At 35.8% G+C, this 20,619-nt stretch overlaps 1 protein-coding gene across 1 annotated transcript in view; it reads right to left on the bottom strand.

The window, feature by feature from the left end:
• Positions 1–10,545: 10,545 nt before the first annotated feature.
• The window catches only part of LOC138321053 (ADAMTS-like protein 2), a 121,079-nt gene continuing 111,005 nt past the window's right edge, over positions 10,546–20,619 (bottom strand). The window contains exons 9-19 of the mRNA XM_069264451.1: positions 19,971–20,191; positions 18,846–19,051; positions 18,381–18,461; positions 18,050–18,142; positions 17,481–17,607; positions 17,066–17,273; positions 15,429–15,584; positions 14,996–15,169; positions 14,474–14,653; positions 13,844–13,988; positions 10,546–13,209 (exon numbers count right to left, since the gene is read on the bottom strand). Coding sequence (XP_069120552.1) covers positions 13,082–13,209; positions 13,844–13,988; positions 14,474–14,653; positions 14,996–15,169; positions 15,429–15,584; positions 17,066–17,273; positions 17,481–17,607; positions 18,050–18,142; positions 18,381–18,461; positions 18,846–19,051; positions 19,971–20,191 — 1,719 coding nt within the window. The 3' untranslated portion in view covers positions 10,546–13,081. The remainder of the gene's footprint in view (positions 13,210–13,843; positions 13,989–14,473; positions 14,654–14,995; positions 15,170–15,428; positions 15,585–17,065; positions 17,274–17,480; positions 17,608–18,049; positions 18,143–18,380; positions 18,462–18,845; positions 19,052–19,970; positions 20,192–20,619) is intronic.

Consider the following 20,619-nt stretch of genomic DNA (forward strand, 5'->3'; position numbering starts at 1 on the left):
AAGGCGTGTACATTTTTCCCCCTCAGAATCCTCTTTGTAAGACATGCAGTTAATTGTAGTATACATCGTATATATCATGTGAACCGCTATATATAAGGACGTTGCCAAGTTAGGTGAAAAAGATAGTTTGGGAGAGAAAAAACAGCGACCCATATACAGTACTTGTTAACTTGCGATCCAGGATTGGAGAGCAAAGCGGAAGAATATATCAAATTTAACTACTCAGACGTCATTGCCAGTCGGAGACTACTTAGACGTAATTGCCAGTCGGAGAATATCATCTTTAGAATTTTAGGGACACATTCTCTTGTTCATCACATTCTTGCAAGCATATTCTAAAACATTTGTCGTTTAACTGACAATAATATTGTTTCTGTCCAAGGGTCAAGATCTTTATTTTCATAACTTTCATTGTCAAAACAGATGTCGCATAGTTGTACGAGTATGTAGCCGACACCATGAGGCCATGATTGAGTGGTCAGTCTCGAGAACTTGGACATCTATGAGATTTGGTGGGCGACACCATGAGGCTAAATTTGTCCGGTGAGTTTTGTGTACAAGTGGACATTTCTTTCATTATTATATTTAAACCACTCCAGATAAGTATACATAATTAGGACTGTACACATCCCGCGGTGATAGTCTTCGCTGACCTCTCCAGCGTAATCCGTCCGACCAATATGTGGTCAAGCGGTAACACCCGATAGGCATTACCAGTAAGGACACTTGATGTGTCTAATGATCGACTTGTGTGTTGACATAAGTGTCCTCGTGTTGAGAATTCCTTACAGGTACATTTGATTCCAACGAAGATTGATTTCGATTATCACTAATTTGAACTAGCATTTAGTGTTTATATAATATACAATATATTTATACTTGAAGGTATTGTCAATATCATACAGGTATCATTTACACCAGGATATGCAACATATCATGAATTGAAATAGAATATTAAGACGATTAAGATTTTCATTTTTTGAGTCTTATAAACATGTATTTAATCCTTTCAAAAATACGTTGTTCAGGCCTGTAGTCATACATTCTTTGTATCTGTCGATGGGGAAATATTGCGTCTCAGTGGTGATCCTACCTAGCTCCAACTTCAGTGTTAATGCACGTTCAGATAAATCTCTCCAAGAAGTATGATTTATACTTATAACTTAAGCATGGATGTGATTAACATTAACACTCATAGCAAGGTAAAAACACACAGGATGAGTACCTTCCGAAACTACATGGACCTTGGCATTATTGCCAAATAAATATATTGAGTGCTTATAAAATGTCCAGAACCTAACCTGATACGTCTGCTTCTAGAATATAATTTTGTTCACTTTCTGTTTCTGGAAGCTCTTGCATCTCCAAGCTAGAAGATATTCTGAGAAGACTTCTCATCCTGGAAGAGTGCAATCGAGTAAGCATTTGTAAATGATATAGAAGAGGTTCAAATAAACATGGACGAAGGCTATCCCCTTGCTATACAAACAGTGGAATGAGCACGTCAAGTGAACAAATCACAAGGATACATATTTAGACTGAAACTTATCCGAAGGACACAATTACATGTATTATACAGACTTAAATATTACTGACGCTAACCCTTTTTGTCTAGTGGTCAACTGTGCACGAGTTAAATTGCCATGATTTTATAAAGCATTCAAAACGATATGAAATGCCGCCATTGTTTGCTGGCATATTTACCTGTCTGTTTTCGAGTCTATATTGTTTGTTCGCGAAGCTAATCATTTGTGTGATGCACTGCAGATCCTAATAGTTTACAGGTGAAGGTAGACGAGTTCAATAAAATACAATATTCCAGCACAGCTGTCTAGTATATCAGACAATACAACCACCGACTACAGCTCATCGATTCTTTCAAACCTAGAGAAATTATTTATACGTGGATTATAAAGCACGAGTATACCGACACTAGGTACCAACAGATGGCTGCACTGTGTACCTTAACTGTGGCAGGTGGGGATTCTATCCAAAATTCAGCCAATATTTGTGTCTAACGAGTCCTAAAGAAAAATAAATTACGTTGCATAAGTGATGGATTCTCCAAGTGCATGTAATCTGAGATTTGGTTATACAGACTTTTCCCCTAAATTCAATCAAATTGACATAACAGGTATGTAAACTGCATTTTTGTACGTCATGTTGAAATATCTGTACCAAAAATGCAGTTTACACACCAGTAAACAACAAAAAATATAAATAATTCCTTATATTTACATTTCGACCAACCATTTCATTTAAATTTAGTGTTCAAATAAAACAAAACTCTTTTTTTAATGTTAGAATTGTTGGAACAGCCAGTCGATTGATGGAATCCCTGAACAGCTGGCTTCAATTTGGCGGGAAATGTCAAATTCAGAGAGTTTATACAAAATATACTTCCACATTAACTATATCTTTTTCATCCCATTTATACAATATTTGATAAATATTTTTTTTTAGATATAATTTAAGATTTACATTACATTCATACATGTATTATATTGAAGATTAGTCAAGACGGATACAATAGCCATAATCTGATGCGCATTCACACTACTTGCGGAAGTCAGTGTTCCGGTGTGTGTATTCTTGCGTAGCAACCGCTGCGTTTACGCAAGTGTAAACGATTTCGCAGTTGGTAAGGTTATATTTAATAGCAAAAAGAAAACGGAAATGTAAATATATGACTGTAATCGTTATTGTTGGGCGTATTTTAGCATGAATTAATACAAATGGACTAATTATACACAATCAGAATTTCTTTTAATCATGAAAGGGATGAAACAAAGATCACCCATCCAATATGTTATTTAACGAGAGATGGTGTGTAGCAGGGGTCAGTTCTATGACTTTATTTAACGACCATATTTTCTGAAAGTTTAGATTTACGACAACAATCGCATTATTGCATAGTGTGTTTCCCCATCTACTTACACTTATCTAACAAATGCTTATCGGTACGATACTAGCTACTAATATCATAATTTAGAAATTACTTAGTTGCTCCATTAGATACAGTATCCATGGACTTCCAAGATAACCGGATACGCGTGTCCAGCTCTACTTCCTATAATTAAAGAGTCTCTTCTCGGTAAATCAAAAACTCACTTCCCTTGATGAAATATTGTTATAACGATGGTTCACATGTAAACAAGCTCTTGTGATTAATACAGAAATGTAGGTTTGTGTATTGTGAACTAAATAGCTAAAGCAGTTTCCGTGAAGAACAAATAAGCTGCTTTGATGTATGAAGCCCCAGTCCAATATGATAATCCGCTTTGATGTTTAAAGCTTTGTGTTAGTACTAATTTGTAATGAACCTGTCAGATCAGGCTCATATTCCATCGAATTACATCCAGTAAGTTAACATATTTAACAATGCAGTTCAGGGCGTCTGAAATGAAGTCAAAGTAGCGTGAAATCATCTACCTACTTTTAGGTGTAGTGTGAAAAACTGGTTTTAAGAGAATTCAAGATATATATACTGATTTGTATGAAATCCAACCGAATACCTAGAGCAGCATTCCGAAGTTGTGGGTCATTGGTGTTTACGATCCCGATATATGATAGGGTTTAGGGTCATATATTGTCTTTTGTAAACTTGTTTTCTTTCAAAATAACAAATGTGTGACATAATCACTTGTAGGAAGATCTGTGTGAGAGAATAGTTAGATCTGTGTGAGAGAATAGGAAGATCTGTGTGAGAGAATAGGAAGATATGTGTGAGAGGATAGGAAGATATGTGTGAGAGAATAGGAAGATATGTGTGAGAGGATAGGAAGATATGTGTGAGAGAATAGGAAGATCTGTGTGAGAGGATAGGAAGATCTGTGTGAGAGAATAGGAAGATCTGTGTGAGAGAATAGGAAGATCTGTGTGAGAGAATAGGAAGATCTGTGTGAGAGAATAGGAAGATCTGTGTGAGAGAATAGGAAGATCTGTGTGAGAGAATAGGAAGATCTGTGTGAGAGAATAGGAAGATCTGTGTGAGAGAATAGGAAGATCTGTGTGAGAGAATAGGAAGATCTGTGTGAGAGAATAGGAAGATCTGTGTGAGAGAATAGGAAGATCTGTGTGAGAGGATAGGAAGATCTGTGTGAGAGAATAGGAAGATCTGTGTGGAGGAATAGGAAGATCTGTGTGAGAGAATAGGAAGATCTGTGTGAGAGAATAGGAAGATCTGTGTGAGAGAATAGGAAGATCTGTGTGAGAGAATAGGAAGATCTGTGTGAGAGAATAGGAAGATCTGTGTGAGAGAATAGGAAGATCTGTGTGAGAGAATAGGAAGATCTGTGTGAGAGAATAGGAAGATCTGTGTGAGAGAATAGGAAGATCTGTGTGAGAGGATAGGAAGATCTGTGTGAGAGAATAGGAAGATCTGTGTGAGAGAATAGGAAGATCTGTGTGAGAGAATAGGAAGATCTGTGTGAGAGGATAGGAAGATCTGTGTGAGAGAATAGGAAGATCTGTGTGAGAGATAGGAAGATCTGTGTGAGAGATAGGAAGATCTGTGTGAGAGAATAGGAAGATCTGTGTGAGAGAATAGGAAGATCTGTGTGAGAGAATAGGAAGATCTGTGTGAGAGATAGGAAGATCTGTGTGGATAGAGATGAGAGAATAGGAAGATCTGTGTGAGAGAATAGGAAGATCTGTGTGAGAGAATAGGAAGATCTGTGTGAGAGAATAGGAAGATCTGTGTGAGAGGATAGGAAGATCTGTGTGAGAGAATAGGAAGATCTGTGTGAGAGAATAGGAAGATCTGTGTGAGAGGATAGGAAGATCTGTGTGAGAGAATAGGAAGATCTGTGTGAGAGAATAGGAAGATCTGTGTGAGAGAATAGGAAGATCTGTGTGAGAGAATAGGAAGATCTGTGTGAGAGAATAGGAAGATCTGTGTGAGAGAATAGGAAGATCTGTGTGAGAGAATAGGAAGATCTGTGTGAGAGGATAGGAAGATATGTGTGAGAGGATAGGAAGATCTGTGTGAGAGGATAGGAAGATCTGTGTGAGAGAATAGAGATCTGTGTGAGAGAATAAGATCTGTGTGAGAGGATAGGAAGATCTGTGTGAGAGAATAGGAAGATCTGTGTGAGAGAATAGGAAGATCTGTGTGAGAGAACACTTGGTCTTAGTTCCCCTTAATCAATAAGGTATTGTCTTCTCTAAAGATAACGCATTAATCACTTTTGGTGTGCATGAAATTAGGTAATATAAAGGAAATAATTGATGATCGATAATTAAATACACATATCGTCTACATTTTCTTTTAAAACATTGTTGTTCAGTTGCTAGTCTTTAATGGTGTTGTGCAATGTTGGCAAGTTGACAAAGTAAAATCGTAATTTCGTAAATAGTAGAATCCATAATTTCTAGTTGACGATAATTATATTTTCTATTTTCTAAATAAGTACTTCTTTATACTGAACTGTCAAGTTGACATTACCGAACAATAATCAAGATAAACATTTACCTAGTACTGTAAAGTCAATATATTCAGGTGTATAAATGTATATGTTGCAAATACAATGCAACAATTGTCTCTCATAGGTGTACCTGTGAGGTTTTCAAGCTTACAATGCTGAACAATTAAGACTGATGTCTAGCCGGCGATGCATTGTAAAAGTTGATAATGCTTTGCCATTGTGTTTGTATGTGCTGCAATTCCGGTGTCTACATTTTCTAGATAAGTAGTTTATTAAACTGACAATGCAAAGTAACTGTTAATATAGGTTTATATGCAGTTTGATCAAGTTAACAAGGCAATGTTGCTGTTTATATTTAATAATAATATATGTGCATTGTAGTTGAGTCAAGCTAACCATACTCTACCGTTATGTAGGTAAACACGTAGGTAAAAGAAGATGTGCCTACTCGGTGCAGCTGTGATGATCTCAGAACCATGGAATGCCAACATTGGTTGTAGCTAGTTTACACAGATCTCGGCCGACGGAGCTGTATTTTATACCACATGCAGAATTTACTTTAAATAGGCATTGTTGTTATGCATTGTCCGAGTTCTAAACATTTGAAACGATACTGTAGGCGAACCATTCTGAAAGTGTTCTGGTTTCCCATAAAGCCGGGTTGCTAGTAACATAACAAACATTCTAAAATGCAGAAACTGCTTATTTCAAGAACTAAACTTATCAAGCTCAGATACACAAACTACAATACTACCAACATGGGTTAATAATGTTATTACAAGAATTAAATATATATGTGTGTGTGTTTGTGAATTGGTAATGAGAAACTGTGCCTAGATCTTAGGCATGTTTCTGCACTGATCATACCCAATGAAACATTAGCATCAGGTGAGTATGACGGTCACCTTCAAATCGGACACGTTTGTAAACAAATTTAGTTTCGTACATTTGTATAAATATTAAACGACTTTTAACGACATAGTATCCCCTTAACCAGTACTGGCGAATCATTGATAAGTTTAAAAACATCAGTACCACTATTTGCATGCGTCAGATGTTGTGTTATTTTAGATAACAAATACGAAACTCACAAGTTACACTTATGTCAACGAAACTACATAACAGACGCTATATTGTCAATGTGTAAGAAATGATCGCCATAATTTTATTGAAATCACTTTAAAAAGTCACAATCACATTAACCCTATATAAATCACCACATTCTTAAACTCGGTCACTATATTACGATGTACGTAATGTTGAAAATGAACTCTTCTAAAAAGGCCATATTGCCATTGAAACTCAAAACAACACACCAATCGTCAAAACCAAACACCTTAAGACTTTATATTGTCAGATTGAATTTAAATTGGAGTCAATAGAAAAGGAACTATAACCCATTGTTGTTGGTCTTGTACTAGGAGAACAGTAGCTCTCTTCCTAGACATTTTATTGACAGACATTACCAGTCTAGAGAGGAAGATCCACTATAAGAAGATTTTAAATGACCATGGATCGAAGCCAAATGTTGTGCAGCTGTTTTACAAGCCAGCAGATACAGCGAAACACAGCGGAGAAAACTCACAATCAATTTCAAACAGGAAATGGGCAATAGTAAATTTACCTTGGCATTAGAGCTTTCGTTCTAACCCGGTGATGTTTTTGTACATAAGTAAAACGTGAAATAGAATTTAAAACCGTATAGCATAGCTTTGCGAAAAAAGCAAATCAAGTATTCGTCCTATCGGAAGATGGGAATAAAAGTTTAAAAACGGAGGTAAGTTGTGTGTCTTAAAGTGAGGCGAGAATATAAGGAGATGGGTTTTCTGGTCACCTTGCTATAATTTCTTGGCGAGATAAAGAAATGTTACTTTGAATATTCGTATCCACGAGAGAATTTGTATACCCTATGAATAGATAATACCTATAAACACCAACGTACATAAATAAACTTGTTTATTAGGCTAAAAAGATCGTTCACCTTTTAACCCGCTTAAAATGGTAATATTTATTTGACCATAGATCTAGGCAAAAATAGCTTATATTATAAATTTCACAATAGACAAACACCACCTTATTTTTCTTACCTTCTTCCTCCTCACCACCGTATTTATCTTACCTACTTCCTCCTCACCACCTTATTTTTCTTACCTTCTTTCTCCTCACCACCTTATTTTTCTTACCTTCTTCCTCCCCACCACCTTATTTATCTTACCTTCTTCCTCCTCACCACCGTATTTTTCTTACCTTCTTCCTCCTCACCACCTTATTTTTCTTATCTTTTTCCTCCTCACCACCGTATTTATCTTACCTTCTTCCTCCTCACCACCTTATTTTTCTTACCTTCTTCATTCTCACCACCTTATTTTTCTTACCTTCTTCCTCCTCACCACCTTATTTTTCTTACCTTTTTCCTCCTCACCACCTTATTTTTCTTACCTTCTTCCTCCTCACCACCTTATTTTTCTTACCTTCTTCCTCCTCACCACCTTATTTTTCTTACCTTCTTCATTCTCACTACCTTATTTTTCTTACCTTCTTCCTCCTCACCACCTTATTTCTCTTATCTTTTTCCTCCTCACCACCGTATTTATCTTACCTTCTTCCTCCTCACTACCTTATTTTTCTTACCTTCTTCATTCTCACCACCTTATTTTTCTTACCTTCTTCCTCCTCACCACCTTATTTTTCTTCCTTCTTCCTCCCCACCACCTTATTTATCTTACCTTCTTCATTCTCACCACCTTATTTTTCTTACCTACTTCCTCCTCACCACTTTATTTTTCTTACCTTCTTCCTCCTCACCACCTTATTTTTCGTATCTTTTTCCTCCTAACCAACGTATTTATCTTACCTTCTTCCTCCTCACCACTTTATTTTTCTTACCTTCTTTCTCCTCACCACCTTATTTTTCTTACCTTCTTCCTCCTCACCACCTTATTTTTCTTACCTTCTTCATTCTCACCACCTTATTTTTCTTACCTTCTTCCTCCTCACCACCTTATTTTTCTTACCTTCTTCCTCCTCACCACCTTATTTATCTTACCTTCTTCATTCTCACCACCTTATTTTTCTTACCTACTTCCTCCTCACTACCTTATTTTTCTTACCTTCTTCCTCCTCACCACCTTATTTTTCGTATCTTTTTCCTCCTAACCAACGTATTTATCTTACTTTCTTCCTCCTCACCACTTTATTTTTCTTACCTTCTTTCTACTCACTACCTTATTTTTCTTACCTTCTTCCTCATCACCACCTTATTTTTCGTATCTTTTTCCTCCTAACCAACGTATTTATCTTACCTTCTTTCTCCTCACCACTTTATTTTTCTTACCTTCTTTCTCCTCACCACTTTATTTTTCTTACCTTCTTTCTCCTCACCACCTTATTTTTCTTATCTTTTTCCTCCTCACCACCATATTTATCTTACGTTCCTCCTCCTCACCACCTTATTTTTCTTATCTTTTTCCTCCTCACCACCTTATTTTTCTTACCTTCTTTCTCCTAACCACCTTATTTTTCTTACCTTCTTCCTCCCCACCACCTTATTTTTCTTACGTTCCTCCTCCTCACCATCTTATTTTTCTTACCTTCTTCCTCCCCACCACCTTATTTATCTTGCCTTCTTCCTCCTCACCATCTTATTTATCTTACCTTCTTCCTTCTCACCACCTTATTATCTTACCTACTTCCTCCTCACCACCTTATTTTTCTTACGTTCCTCCTCCTCACCATCTTATTTTTCTTACCTTCTTCCTCCCCATCACATTATTTTTCTTATCTTCTTCCTCCTCACCACCTTATTTTTCTTACGTTCCTCCTCCTGACCATCTTATTTTTCTTACGTTCCTCCTCCTCACCACCGTATTTATCTTACCTTCTTCCTTCTCACCACCTTATTATCTTACCTACTTCCTCCTCACCATCTTATTTTTCTTACCTTCTTCCTCCTCACCATCTTATTTTTCTTACCTTCTTCCTCCTCACCACCTTATTTTTCTTACGTTCCTCCTCCTGACCATCTTATTTTTCTTACGTTCCTCCTCCTCACCACCGTATTTATCTTACCTTCTTCCTTCTCACCACCTTATTATCTTACCTACTTCCTCCTCACCATCTTATTTTTCTTACCTTCTTCCTCCTCACCATCCTATTTTTCTTACCTTCTTCCTCCTCACCATCCTATTTTTCTTACCTTCTTCCTCCTCACCATCTTATTTTTCTTACCTTCTTCCTCCTCACCACCTTATTTTTCTTAACTTTTTCATCCTTTAAACTGTGATGAACAGAAAATTTGCATTAAGAGATAATTTTGAAAACATTGTAACTTTACTTGTTATTACATCTTCTTCAAATGTATATATAGGTGAAATTTGGGGACGACAGTTCAGTCCGATTGGAGATGCTACTTATGATAATGCATTTTCTAGTCGAATTCTTTCTGAGAAAACGAGCCAGAAATTTGTGGAAATTGGCAAAGAAATTAATATGATAAAGATGTTTGGAGTCTTTATACAGTAATAACGAAATTTATATGTATACTTAAACATTACATGGACACCCACGCTTTCAGCCATGTAATATTTACTGTCACGGTTGAAAAGAATTCAAATTATTTGGTTATCAAACGACATTATTACTATTTTGATCCGTCACAAATTGATAACACTTGGCAGACGATAAGCTACCTTGATCTGTCGATGGGTCAATCAAAAGAACCAGGGAAACTGCACAACGACGCCGCCAATGACGTCACCACCGCTAACACCATGCAATGCCGATAAAGTGATGCCCATATACAATGTATTTTCTTTTGAAGACGGACAGAAAGGAACTTACAGTTGATTTAAAGGATGTATATATTGCGTGTTTGTGTCACTTTTTATTGCATTCCACCTGATCCTTCAACCAGAAAATCGGGTACTACATAATTCACCTGTAGATATATACATTGATATATACATTGTAAATAGGTCTGGAACACCGACTCATTTCACCTTGATATGTACATATAAAAGGGTGTATTCAATTCATTTTATTCTGTGGACCTTACGGTCCATAAGTACAAATTACATCATGTAAAATATACATTTGATATAACAAAAGAGATGGAGAGTGATTTATATAATAGATATTAAATTTCCAGCCAAATGTCTAAACTTTTTAACTTTTCTGACCTTTTCTTAAAAGCAAAATGAATGAATTTACCAGTATTTTGTAATTCTTTAACGTTGTTAACGCTTAATAATTTGACTAATTTAAAAACACTTGGTCTTCTGTAATAATATTTCTTAATATACTTTTGACGTAAATAAACATAAAATGGACATTGTAATAGACAGTGATATTCATCTTCAAGTTCATTTAAATCACAACATGTACACAATCTATTCTGTAGTGGGATATCTTGTTTTCTACCCTTTTCAATATTCAGATAGAGTGCCGAAATTCTTGAAATGTAGCTTTGATAAGAGAAAATATAATAAAAACATGTGTTGAAATGTAATAGTTCCTCTATAACTTTAAACCTTTATTAACGTCCACGATACGTGACATTTCCCCCTTAAAACTTGTCAAAGGAACATTGTGTTTTCTATAAAAAATGTTCCCGTGATTCATTAGCGACTTTCAAATGACACAACACCCATACTTTGTGTGATTTACATAGTTGAACCCCTGCGTTATTTTGCAGATTTAATGACACAATTAATTTTAATGGCTTTTATTTTTGTGCTATTAAGGTTCTAAGCACAAGGAAAGAGCGTTTATTTAACAGACTTATTTCAAGATCAATAATCCTATCTAGGATTATACACGCTTCTGGCAGACGACACTTCGTGTATTGACATTATTTAATATCATTCAATCTATGTAAAATGCATGAGAAGTTCGAAGGGTGTCAGAAATCGCTATGTAATTTATCACCGTGTTCCAAATAAAATGATTCTACGCGTCGTTTTTTATGTTTCAAGGGAAATAACTCTCAATACGAAATATAATTTTCTAAAGAATCTTTGCTTATAAGCGTTAACTTTTATAACCCCTTGTATTAGTAGGAAGAAGCCCAAAAGCTGTCACGTCCTGCTGGCAATGTTTCCTACTGCGACATGTAGAACAAATACGGATCGGAGTCGTTTTCCAGTCAACTGACTGGAGTGATGATGAACATACAATAGTTATCCCCTCGTTATGCAACATGCGAGAGACTAAATACAACTAATGACCATCAGAACTTCAAAAACAATCCTTTATTCGATATGACTCGTTTAATACACGTGTGTCGAGGGAAATAGTCTGTATTCCCTTGTTTGTATGCTATGTGTTGTCAGGGTCTAATCGTAATGCTTTTATGAGTAAATAAAGCAAGCAGATGTAAAATAGCATTCAAACTTGTATAAGCATTTATTCATGTCAAATTAGCATACAGTAAATTAGCAGACACTCACAAAATGAAAAAAAAGAAGATATTTACACATTTTATGCCGAGAAGAATATCAAGTTGTAGATTTAGGACTTACATGGATGAGGTATGAAATATAAACACTTATGATGTAAACATTCCAAAATCAATATTTATAAGACAATTTGTGGAATGTAAACAAAGCTACAATAACATGTAACATTTGGTATTTAACAAGTTTGACTTACTTTGCCTCATTACCGAATGTATCGTTGCACCAAATAAACACACTGTCGATGACGTAAGCGTTATCAAGCTGCATTGTTTTTAATAGTTTTTCGATGGTCAATATTGATATGCCAATTAACCATTCCATATTTTCGAATGCGATTCAATATGACTTACTCCGGGGAGATTAGAATATGTGAAAACTTAATCATCATAAAATTGTTTCGATTACACATGCAATTTTTTACTATAAACCAAAAAAATCAATCGACATGAAAAAACTTGTAGACAGAAAAACGTGGTAATAAATCACAACAAAAGAAAATGATTTGCAGTTATAAGACATACGTAGGTATTGACAAACCAAGCGTATAGAATATCTGAAAAAAAACTCCCTCAGGTGTCCAATATACACCCTTTTCTGTATGAAATGGAACCTATATTTTATTTGTTACTAATAATTTTCTATTTATTGATTTGAATTGAGAGATATGTTTACTTTTCCTTGGAAAGTATCTATTTTTGCTAGTTTACATGTTTTATGTCAAAGTACTTGTCCCGTGTCCTTATCATTTCGTGTCTTTGAACTAACACCTTTGCGTCTTTCTTCTTGGCTAGAGTTTTTGGTTCATTGTACATATTTTATTTGTGTTATCGTTTCCTGGATAGCTTGAAGGTGAAAGGTCTGTAGCTACATTATACCCCCTCATCTACCTCCCAATGATTTATACATTATTTATATTTTGTTTTAAGTCGAGTTAGGTTTTCCACTTCACCTGACTTTGGTTTCTTGTTCTATCCTTCTTATTCCTAATCTGATATACAATGTTTAACTTCCTTGTTTCTTCGTGGTTTGAAGTAAAGAGTTGTCGCCCCTGTTCATGCAGTTCCTATATTTCATGTCCCGAGTTTCCTTCCTTGTTCTATTGGCCTGTAGTTATGGTTCTTTGTTCATACTTGGTTTCAAATTAGATTTGTCGTCCGGTTTGAGTTTTGTTTCACTAGACCCACCATGACCTGAGTTGAGTTAAGGTTCTGTCTCCCCTGTTTTTCGTCGACACGTGACACAACATTGGGATTTGTAGTATGCTTGTTTACACAAATCTGCTACCAATAAATGGCAGTTTTCTATTCGGTCACTATCACACAGGTCGTCTGCGAAAACAAATTTACACTGATGAGAACTTACTTAATTCAAAAACTAACACAAATTTTTGTCGAGATCTCGTGTGTTCGAGTAAATCACTGTATATACAACACTTACACATAAACAAGAAACGATGGAATTTCTAATTTTCTCCGAGAAAGAAGGACCATAATAGTGTATGGGTTCTAGTGTTTCTAATAGTTTTTGTTGCATTCATAGCTGTTTAAAGGTTGTACAAGTACCTTAATCATATACAGGAGACCGATTAGGCAATGAATGCCTTTTAAAGTCAGTATGGCCCTGACCCAAAATTCACAGGTCATGGCTGTTTTAAATTAATAAGGTGTAAGTCGAGGTGCAGCAATTTATCCCTAATTATTACACCATTGAAACGACTAGTATTTTAAACAACAAAGTGTAGTTTCTATTCAATCTATTCACTGCAAAACAATAACCGAAACTTATGAAAATTGCAGAACAAATTGTAGAATGCAAGACACCTGGTATACTTGCTAATGGCGACCTGATATATAACTGTCGAAATAACTCATGCCAGGAAACACTGTCAAACAAAATAAGATATATTTTATGACTCTACATTATTTCCTTAGATGGCTTGTTTTGCTTGCGAGCTTTACCAACCTTCCTGTTCGGGACAAGGTCGAAGTTTACACCTTTCTGTAGTCAATGGTTTGTCGTTTGTGTTGCATCTATTTGACGTATGGTTTCCATGGAAACAGCGTACATCTCGTGTTTTTACAGCGTCATTGCCACAAGTTTCTGAACACTGCATTGGGAAAGGATTGCAATATTAGAGAAGCGATTTCCTTATATCAATAAGCATAAGAACTAAAACTAATATTACAAACGAGTGTCAAATTCATTCTGGATATAGTCACAAAGGATCATTTTGCCGACTTTTTTTGTTTTTCATTCATTCGTACATTTCATTCGCTGTTATAGGTAACTTTGGACTTATCCAAAAGTTACGCATTCAAGATGCATTTAAACATTCAAATGTGCATCACAATGAGATTCCAATAGTCCTTCAGTTTTATACCAAATATAGGAAATTTGCTTTTCGAACAAATACAGTTTTTACTGTTAATTTTTAAATCAATACGATTCTGAAAAAAACTACAATTGGATTAAAATCGCTATAGCAATGCTATGATAAACATTGTGGATAAATGAGTATTCCATGGCATAATACAGTTTTCAACAAACTTTTGATGATATTGTCGTTTAGAGAAAAAAGAAAATGTGACAGACCTCAGACCACGTTGTAGTGAACCACATGGCTTGACATTCCTCCACTAGGCAGGAAGTGATCAGCTTGGGACGTGGCGACCGTTTACAGTTGACGTCAGACTGGAGACGGAACTTACCCCCGACCACCGACCCACACCTGACCTCTCGGGACACCTCGCCCGTCCCACAGTCTAGGTTACACTGTCAAGAAAAGGGAAATAAACTGTCCTTGAAATCGGTGTCTTCAAAAGGATGAAAACTCTAGGGCAACACATAACGAATTTATACACAATGATAGTCTTTACAAAAAATACATTTTTATCAAGACAAGTAACCACTAATTACGATACGTTACTGCAGCATGTTCATTCGAGTAAGACAAGATCTTGTTCTAAGGAAGTGACTTAGTATGACAAGACATCTGTTTAGGCACCGCGAAAATTTCAAATAGCTTAGGGTGCTGGAATAATTGAAGTCGGAGAGTACAAAAAAGAGCAAATGTAGCCTGATGTCTCAAGCAAAGTTACAAGTAATGACACCTACCGTACCCCATGGCTGAGCTACCCAAGTTGGTGGACAGTAGAGGGATTCACCACAGGCTATAGTAGATAGAGGTTTGGTATTGGGGTCACAATAGGTCTCCGCTTGGAGGCGCCCCTGGCTGTCCCTACATCCCACGTGACGCTGACGTGTCCCTCTTCCACACGGACCGGAACACTAGTGAAAAATAATTTCATAGTGTGTTAGCAATTATAAACGAGAAAAAAATCAAACATTAGGCTTACCAAACAACAAAGTGACTTAAGCATCAGTAACTGTCATTTTATAATTACACACTTCATCATTTTTTTCAACAAGTCCTGTCAAACAAGATTATACATCAGGATGATAAAGACTGTTTCTGGTATTATCTTTATTGTTTCATTAAAACAAATTTATACAATTCAGAAATTGTATGAAAATATAAATGACTCACGGGAGACCAGCTGACTGTGTACCATTGATTTGTACACGACGCCAAATTACACGACCGTTGGTGTGACGGCCTTGACCGCGCGGGGCAGTACACGTCACTTCCGCTGCTACATTTGACATGTCTCACCTGGAAGCCATTTCCACATTTTGTAGAGCACTGGAACAGATGTCGTCATTTATTGTATAAAAATAAAAACATTCAAAACTCGTCCATGTGGCTTTTCGTGTTTTCTGTACTCATTTTGGAGGAAAGTGGCAAGATTTATTGTAGGCATAAGTTTAGAATATGTATTTAGGCACACACAGTCACTTATAACTACAAGAAGCCCCCTTTTCAAAACCTTCTTCTTGGGGGACATTCCTTAAATCAAGATCTCTACAGAAAAACATTACACAGACGTTACAAAAACATATTGTTCAGTAGCATTATCTGTTATATTAAAACAATACTTAAAGATGCTCCATCGCTGACAGAGCATAGACGATACTCATCTTTTGAACAATAATTGGTGTTTAATTTTGTATATGCATGTCTAATTAACAAACAAAAAAATTTTGCTTTTGGTGCATGCACAATCGGTACTTTATGACATATAGGACATAGTGTAACGATTTTTTTCGGGACGCAATTAATTGTTTTTTATATTTTTTTATCTTGAAGTAAAATTAGAAGCTCAAACACTCCTATGGTGGTAATGGTGTAATGTAAGTAACTTTTGTAACTGCAGAAAAATGCTGATTCGTCTGTTCATGTTTTAATAGAGAAAAATACTATTTGTCAGCGGTGGAGCGTCTTTTAGATAAGGAACATTGGTGAAACTTGGTCCAGATGAAAACATATATGCTTAATAGGATTTAAATTAATTGTGTCATCACTTATAGGATATCGAAACCGATTACATCATCAACAGCAGTGCACTAAGATACATGATGTCATATATAAGAGGGCACCAAATAAAATGACACCATTTCATTTGAAATGCCCATATCAACAACTTGAAATATGTTTGCTACGGGAGAAAATAGATACATCTTTATAACAACATTGACACATTACTCACCTATATAAGCTATAGAGACGAAAGAATGTGGTGACAGACAAGAAGAGGATTAAGGGGGGGGGGGGTCTCGATAGCAAATCCAATGATATTGTAAAAAGGGTATAAATAACTCCTTCGGTACAATTTAACCTAATATATTGATAACGTATCAGTGCGTATCCTAGATATTCGTGGAATTTACGATATAAACCCCTGTAGCAATAGAATGGTAGACATTTTGAAGATCTGGCTTAACATTTAATGAAAAACGTAAATAACATATTAGGCAGGTCTCAAAAATACATATGTACATGTATATGTATCGAAATATTCTACAGACGCTAAGAAAGATATAAATTATTTATGGGCTGTAACTAATTACCAACAAGTCCCCTGTATATAACTCAAGTTTGTGTGTAAGCTATACAAAGTGCAAAAAAATCAGTTTATAAATGTTCACGACTGTTTGAAAATTGAACAAGGTAATCTTCATATATTTTGTACTATTTGAAAAAGAAACAATGATGTCACAAATCAATTGATTCCACTAGAACAATGAGGTGAGGACGTTTCCTAGTTACTGTGGATATCTACTTACTTCTTGCCATGAGGACACCTCCCATTGTGGACCACAGGGGATCTCACCACACCTTCTAGACGACGAGGGCTCTGCTCGAATATCACACAGGTAAGCGTGCACGGTACTGTCGAATCCAGGGGCCAACATTTGCCAGCAGCGCACCGACCGTACAGATTCCCCGCCCCCACAAGTCCTGGAGCACGGAGCCCAGGGTCCCGTAACCCACCTTCATGGATAAACAAAATACACTTGATCAAAGTCCTTGACAGTCAAATGAGTTGCATAAAGTCAGAACTCGAGAAAACAGATGTGTACAATGTTGATGGATTGTTTTGTCCTTGGTGCTGAACTTGTATTTAGAAATTTTAAAATGCATGTTAAAACAATTTTAAACAACAAATCTCTATATACATGTGTAGAGAGAGTTACCTACCTTGGCTGACATCGTTCCCGCCCACACTCGTGATAAGTCGGACTTGGACGCAAACTGACGTCACAAAAACTGTCATTGACTTTGACACCATCCTGTCTTTCACAATTAAACAAATTTATCTGTGTCCCTAAAACGCCAAACATATAATTACATACGTATCAAAGCATGTCTCAAGGGAAAACCTTTGAAATTGAATATTATTTCCTACTGATAAAATAGATAATTGCTTTAACAAAAAAGCTGCCGCGTATGGTATTTATTTTACACGGTTTTTTTCATTTACTATAATTACGAACGTTGCTAACAATTATTCTTGACTTTTGAAAAATGAATAGTTAGAGACATAGTGTTTCGTGTACAGCCACTACAATTTGTTTAACGTCTCTTAATTCATTTCCAGGTAATGATAAATTTAGCTTCTCCGCGTTCAGATAAAAATTCTACATTATTCAACATACGGTATCTCCCTATGAAGCCATAGTTAAGATGGTGAAATTTATAAAACGAACACAAAGCTCTATTATAACTGATATCGTTGATCGTTGACCTTTGTGGCGTAGCGTCCATACCAATGGTACATGTTGAACTGCATTGTGTGATGGGGTTCTTCCGCCATTCGTATCCACTTCTGGCTCTCCGCGGATAGACATTATTTTCACCTTCTGGAAAATATTTATAATGGCGTGTAATTAGAATTATGGGAAAATAAAAACTAGCATTTACAAAAGGTCATGGTATTTCAAGGTGGTGTCAAGTCTAGGCGGTGCTTCGGACATGGTCTAGTGACTCCATTTACCTCAACCACTAAGATTGGTACTATTTTGAAGGACCATGGATGTCTGTAAGAACTTACAGTACAAACGAACGGAACCAACCGCAGAAATGAATTTTACAACCAACCTGTATTGTCCTCTTGTCTAGTACCGCTCCTTACACTGATACCGATACCAATACCACGGGCTCGGTTCTCTGACGTACGGCCTGGGGAGGAGGAAAGGAACAAGAACGCTAATCATTTTAGAGATGCATCTTTAGAGAGAAATTGTGTGGATAGATGAAGCATTATGAAGAAAACGAATACTGTATGGCAAAATAAAAAAAACCAAAAATGTTAATTTTGTAGTGATAAGTGGTCAAAGATTATGTCCTTTATGTGTACAACATTTTATTGGAAAATGACACTTTCTGAATTAAATTACTGTGAAATTATTACGTGTTATTCAAATACCATAAAGAAACGCATTTCATAATTAGGAATACAGATCGATATGTGCAAAACACATTTTGTCATATTTAGTTATAATCTGTTTAATGTTCTTGATTGCCTTCAAGGTCATCGACACTAAATTTGCTGTATTTCCTCACTTCCGGTGTTTTCTGGGAGATATTTTGGAGCATTCGACTTCCGAAGTTTAAGCTTCCGTTTCCGTAATGTGCGTTTTCTTATTTTCGCACGAGAAGCTGCGACAGTTTTATCTGGGTGAGTAGCTTCTCCCTCCAACATAGTCCGGAGATTTACATCGTCTGTTTCAGGTACTGTTTTGGCTCTTATGTTGTTGTTGTCTGTATCACTGGAGAAATCAATCAAGGAATTTAAGGTAAAAATCAAACAGTAATAGCCAGATTAACGATTTTTTTTCTTATATATAATATAATTTAAAAGCGAGAAATCCGATACATAAAAGAAAAGAGCAATCGGCGTGTCACCAGTTGTTACGTTCTAGTACTGAGGGTATTGTATGTGAATGAATATGATTATTATTTTTTTTGTTGTTGTTGTTTTTTAAATGACATTAAAGGACAATTCAGTCTAATTGTACATTACAATTTGCATATTTATCGGAAATAAACCAGTTCTAATGGAAATAAGATTAGTTGGTTTTACTGTGATATGTCAGAAAAACCCACAGTAGTGAAATACATGCGAAATGTTCCAATTCGCTTGCTGTCCACCATTACCCATTGTGGTCGGGTGTCTTGCATGCCGAACCCTGGGCCTTGCCAATGTAGTAAAGATTCTTTTGTCCACAACTGCTCAACTCGCTCTTACAGTAGTGTGTTTAAGTTATTAGGTGCATGTTCCTGTCTAAATGTTTTCATAAACTCTTCAGTGGTTATGTATTGCATTTAATGAACGTGTATGACTTTGGCTCGGGTATGAATACAGCATACATGTTATACTTGCTTAATCTTATTGACCAACGATTTGGAATTTCAACGGTATCAATCAATATACATAAAAAATGTCGTGGTTTTTGTCAATATTTCTTGTTATATGTTTCATAAGGAATGTAGAACAATGTATTTATGTCATTATTTGCTTCGTGGTTACGTAACAGAATTAACCTAATTGAATTGTCCCTTTAAGAATTAAAATTGTCGTAAATAATTTGTAAAAGTGTAACAATAAAATCAAATAGTTAGAATTGTTTTATTATAAGAATTATAGAGTACGACTAGTAAATACTATGATGAAGTGTTATACATAACCTTAAGTGTGAAGAAATATTCCGCCTTGTTACGTTATGGTCAGTTGAATCTGGCACAGATGAAAATCCATCGACAGGAGACATTTGTTTACGCAGGAGAGTTTGCCATTTATCGCTTTCTTCTTGAGGCATTGGATCAATGACGTCACCACCGGAAGTGGCTGTTGACCGGAAAAATTCGTACTCAAAATTGATGTTACTGTACGCTTCAAGTGTAAATCCCTTAAACAGACATTCGAAATATGCACATTACAAAATAAGGTAAAAAGTATTATGCAAACCAGCTAAAACATTTGACACGAAATGCTTCCATGATAAATGTGTTAATGCGCTTTCTGTTTATGCCTCGGCTTGTTGACGCGCTCAAGTGTGATGAAAACAAATTCATTTTATAACCGTAAATGACGGTTTTTTTAGAATAGCGTAATACAGCCTGTAAGCAAACTTTCATTTAACATACAAAACGAAAAGAAAGGAGTTTAAAGCGAAACATATTAAAATATTATGGCGAGTCTTGTTAACATGTTCGCTCGACAAAATGTATCACTATTCAATCATTAGATTATATTTTTTCATTGTCAAACAAAAATAATTTTAAAAATAGGTTTATTTAAACTTTCTAATAACACAAAACAAGATGTCGTCTACGA

The sequence above is a fragment of the Argopecten irradians genome, chromosome 4, assembly GCF_041381155.1.
Source record: "Argopecten irradians isolate NY chromosome 4, Ai_NY, whole genome shotgun sequence".
Lineage (NCBI taxonomy): Eukaryota > Metazoa > Mollusca > Bivalvia > Pectinida > Pectinidae > Argopecten > Argopecten irradians.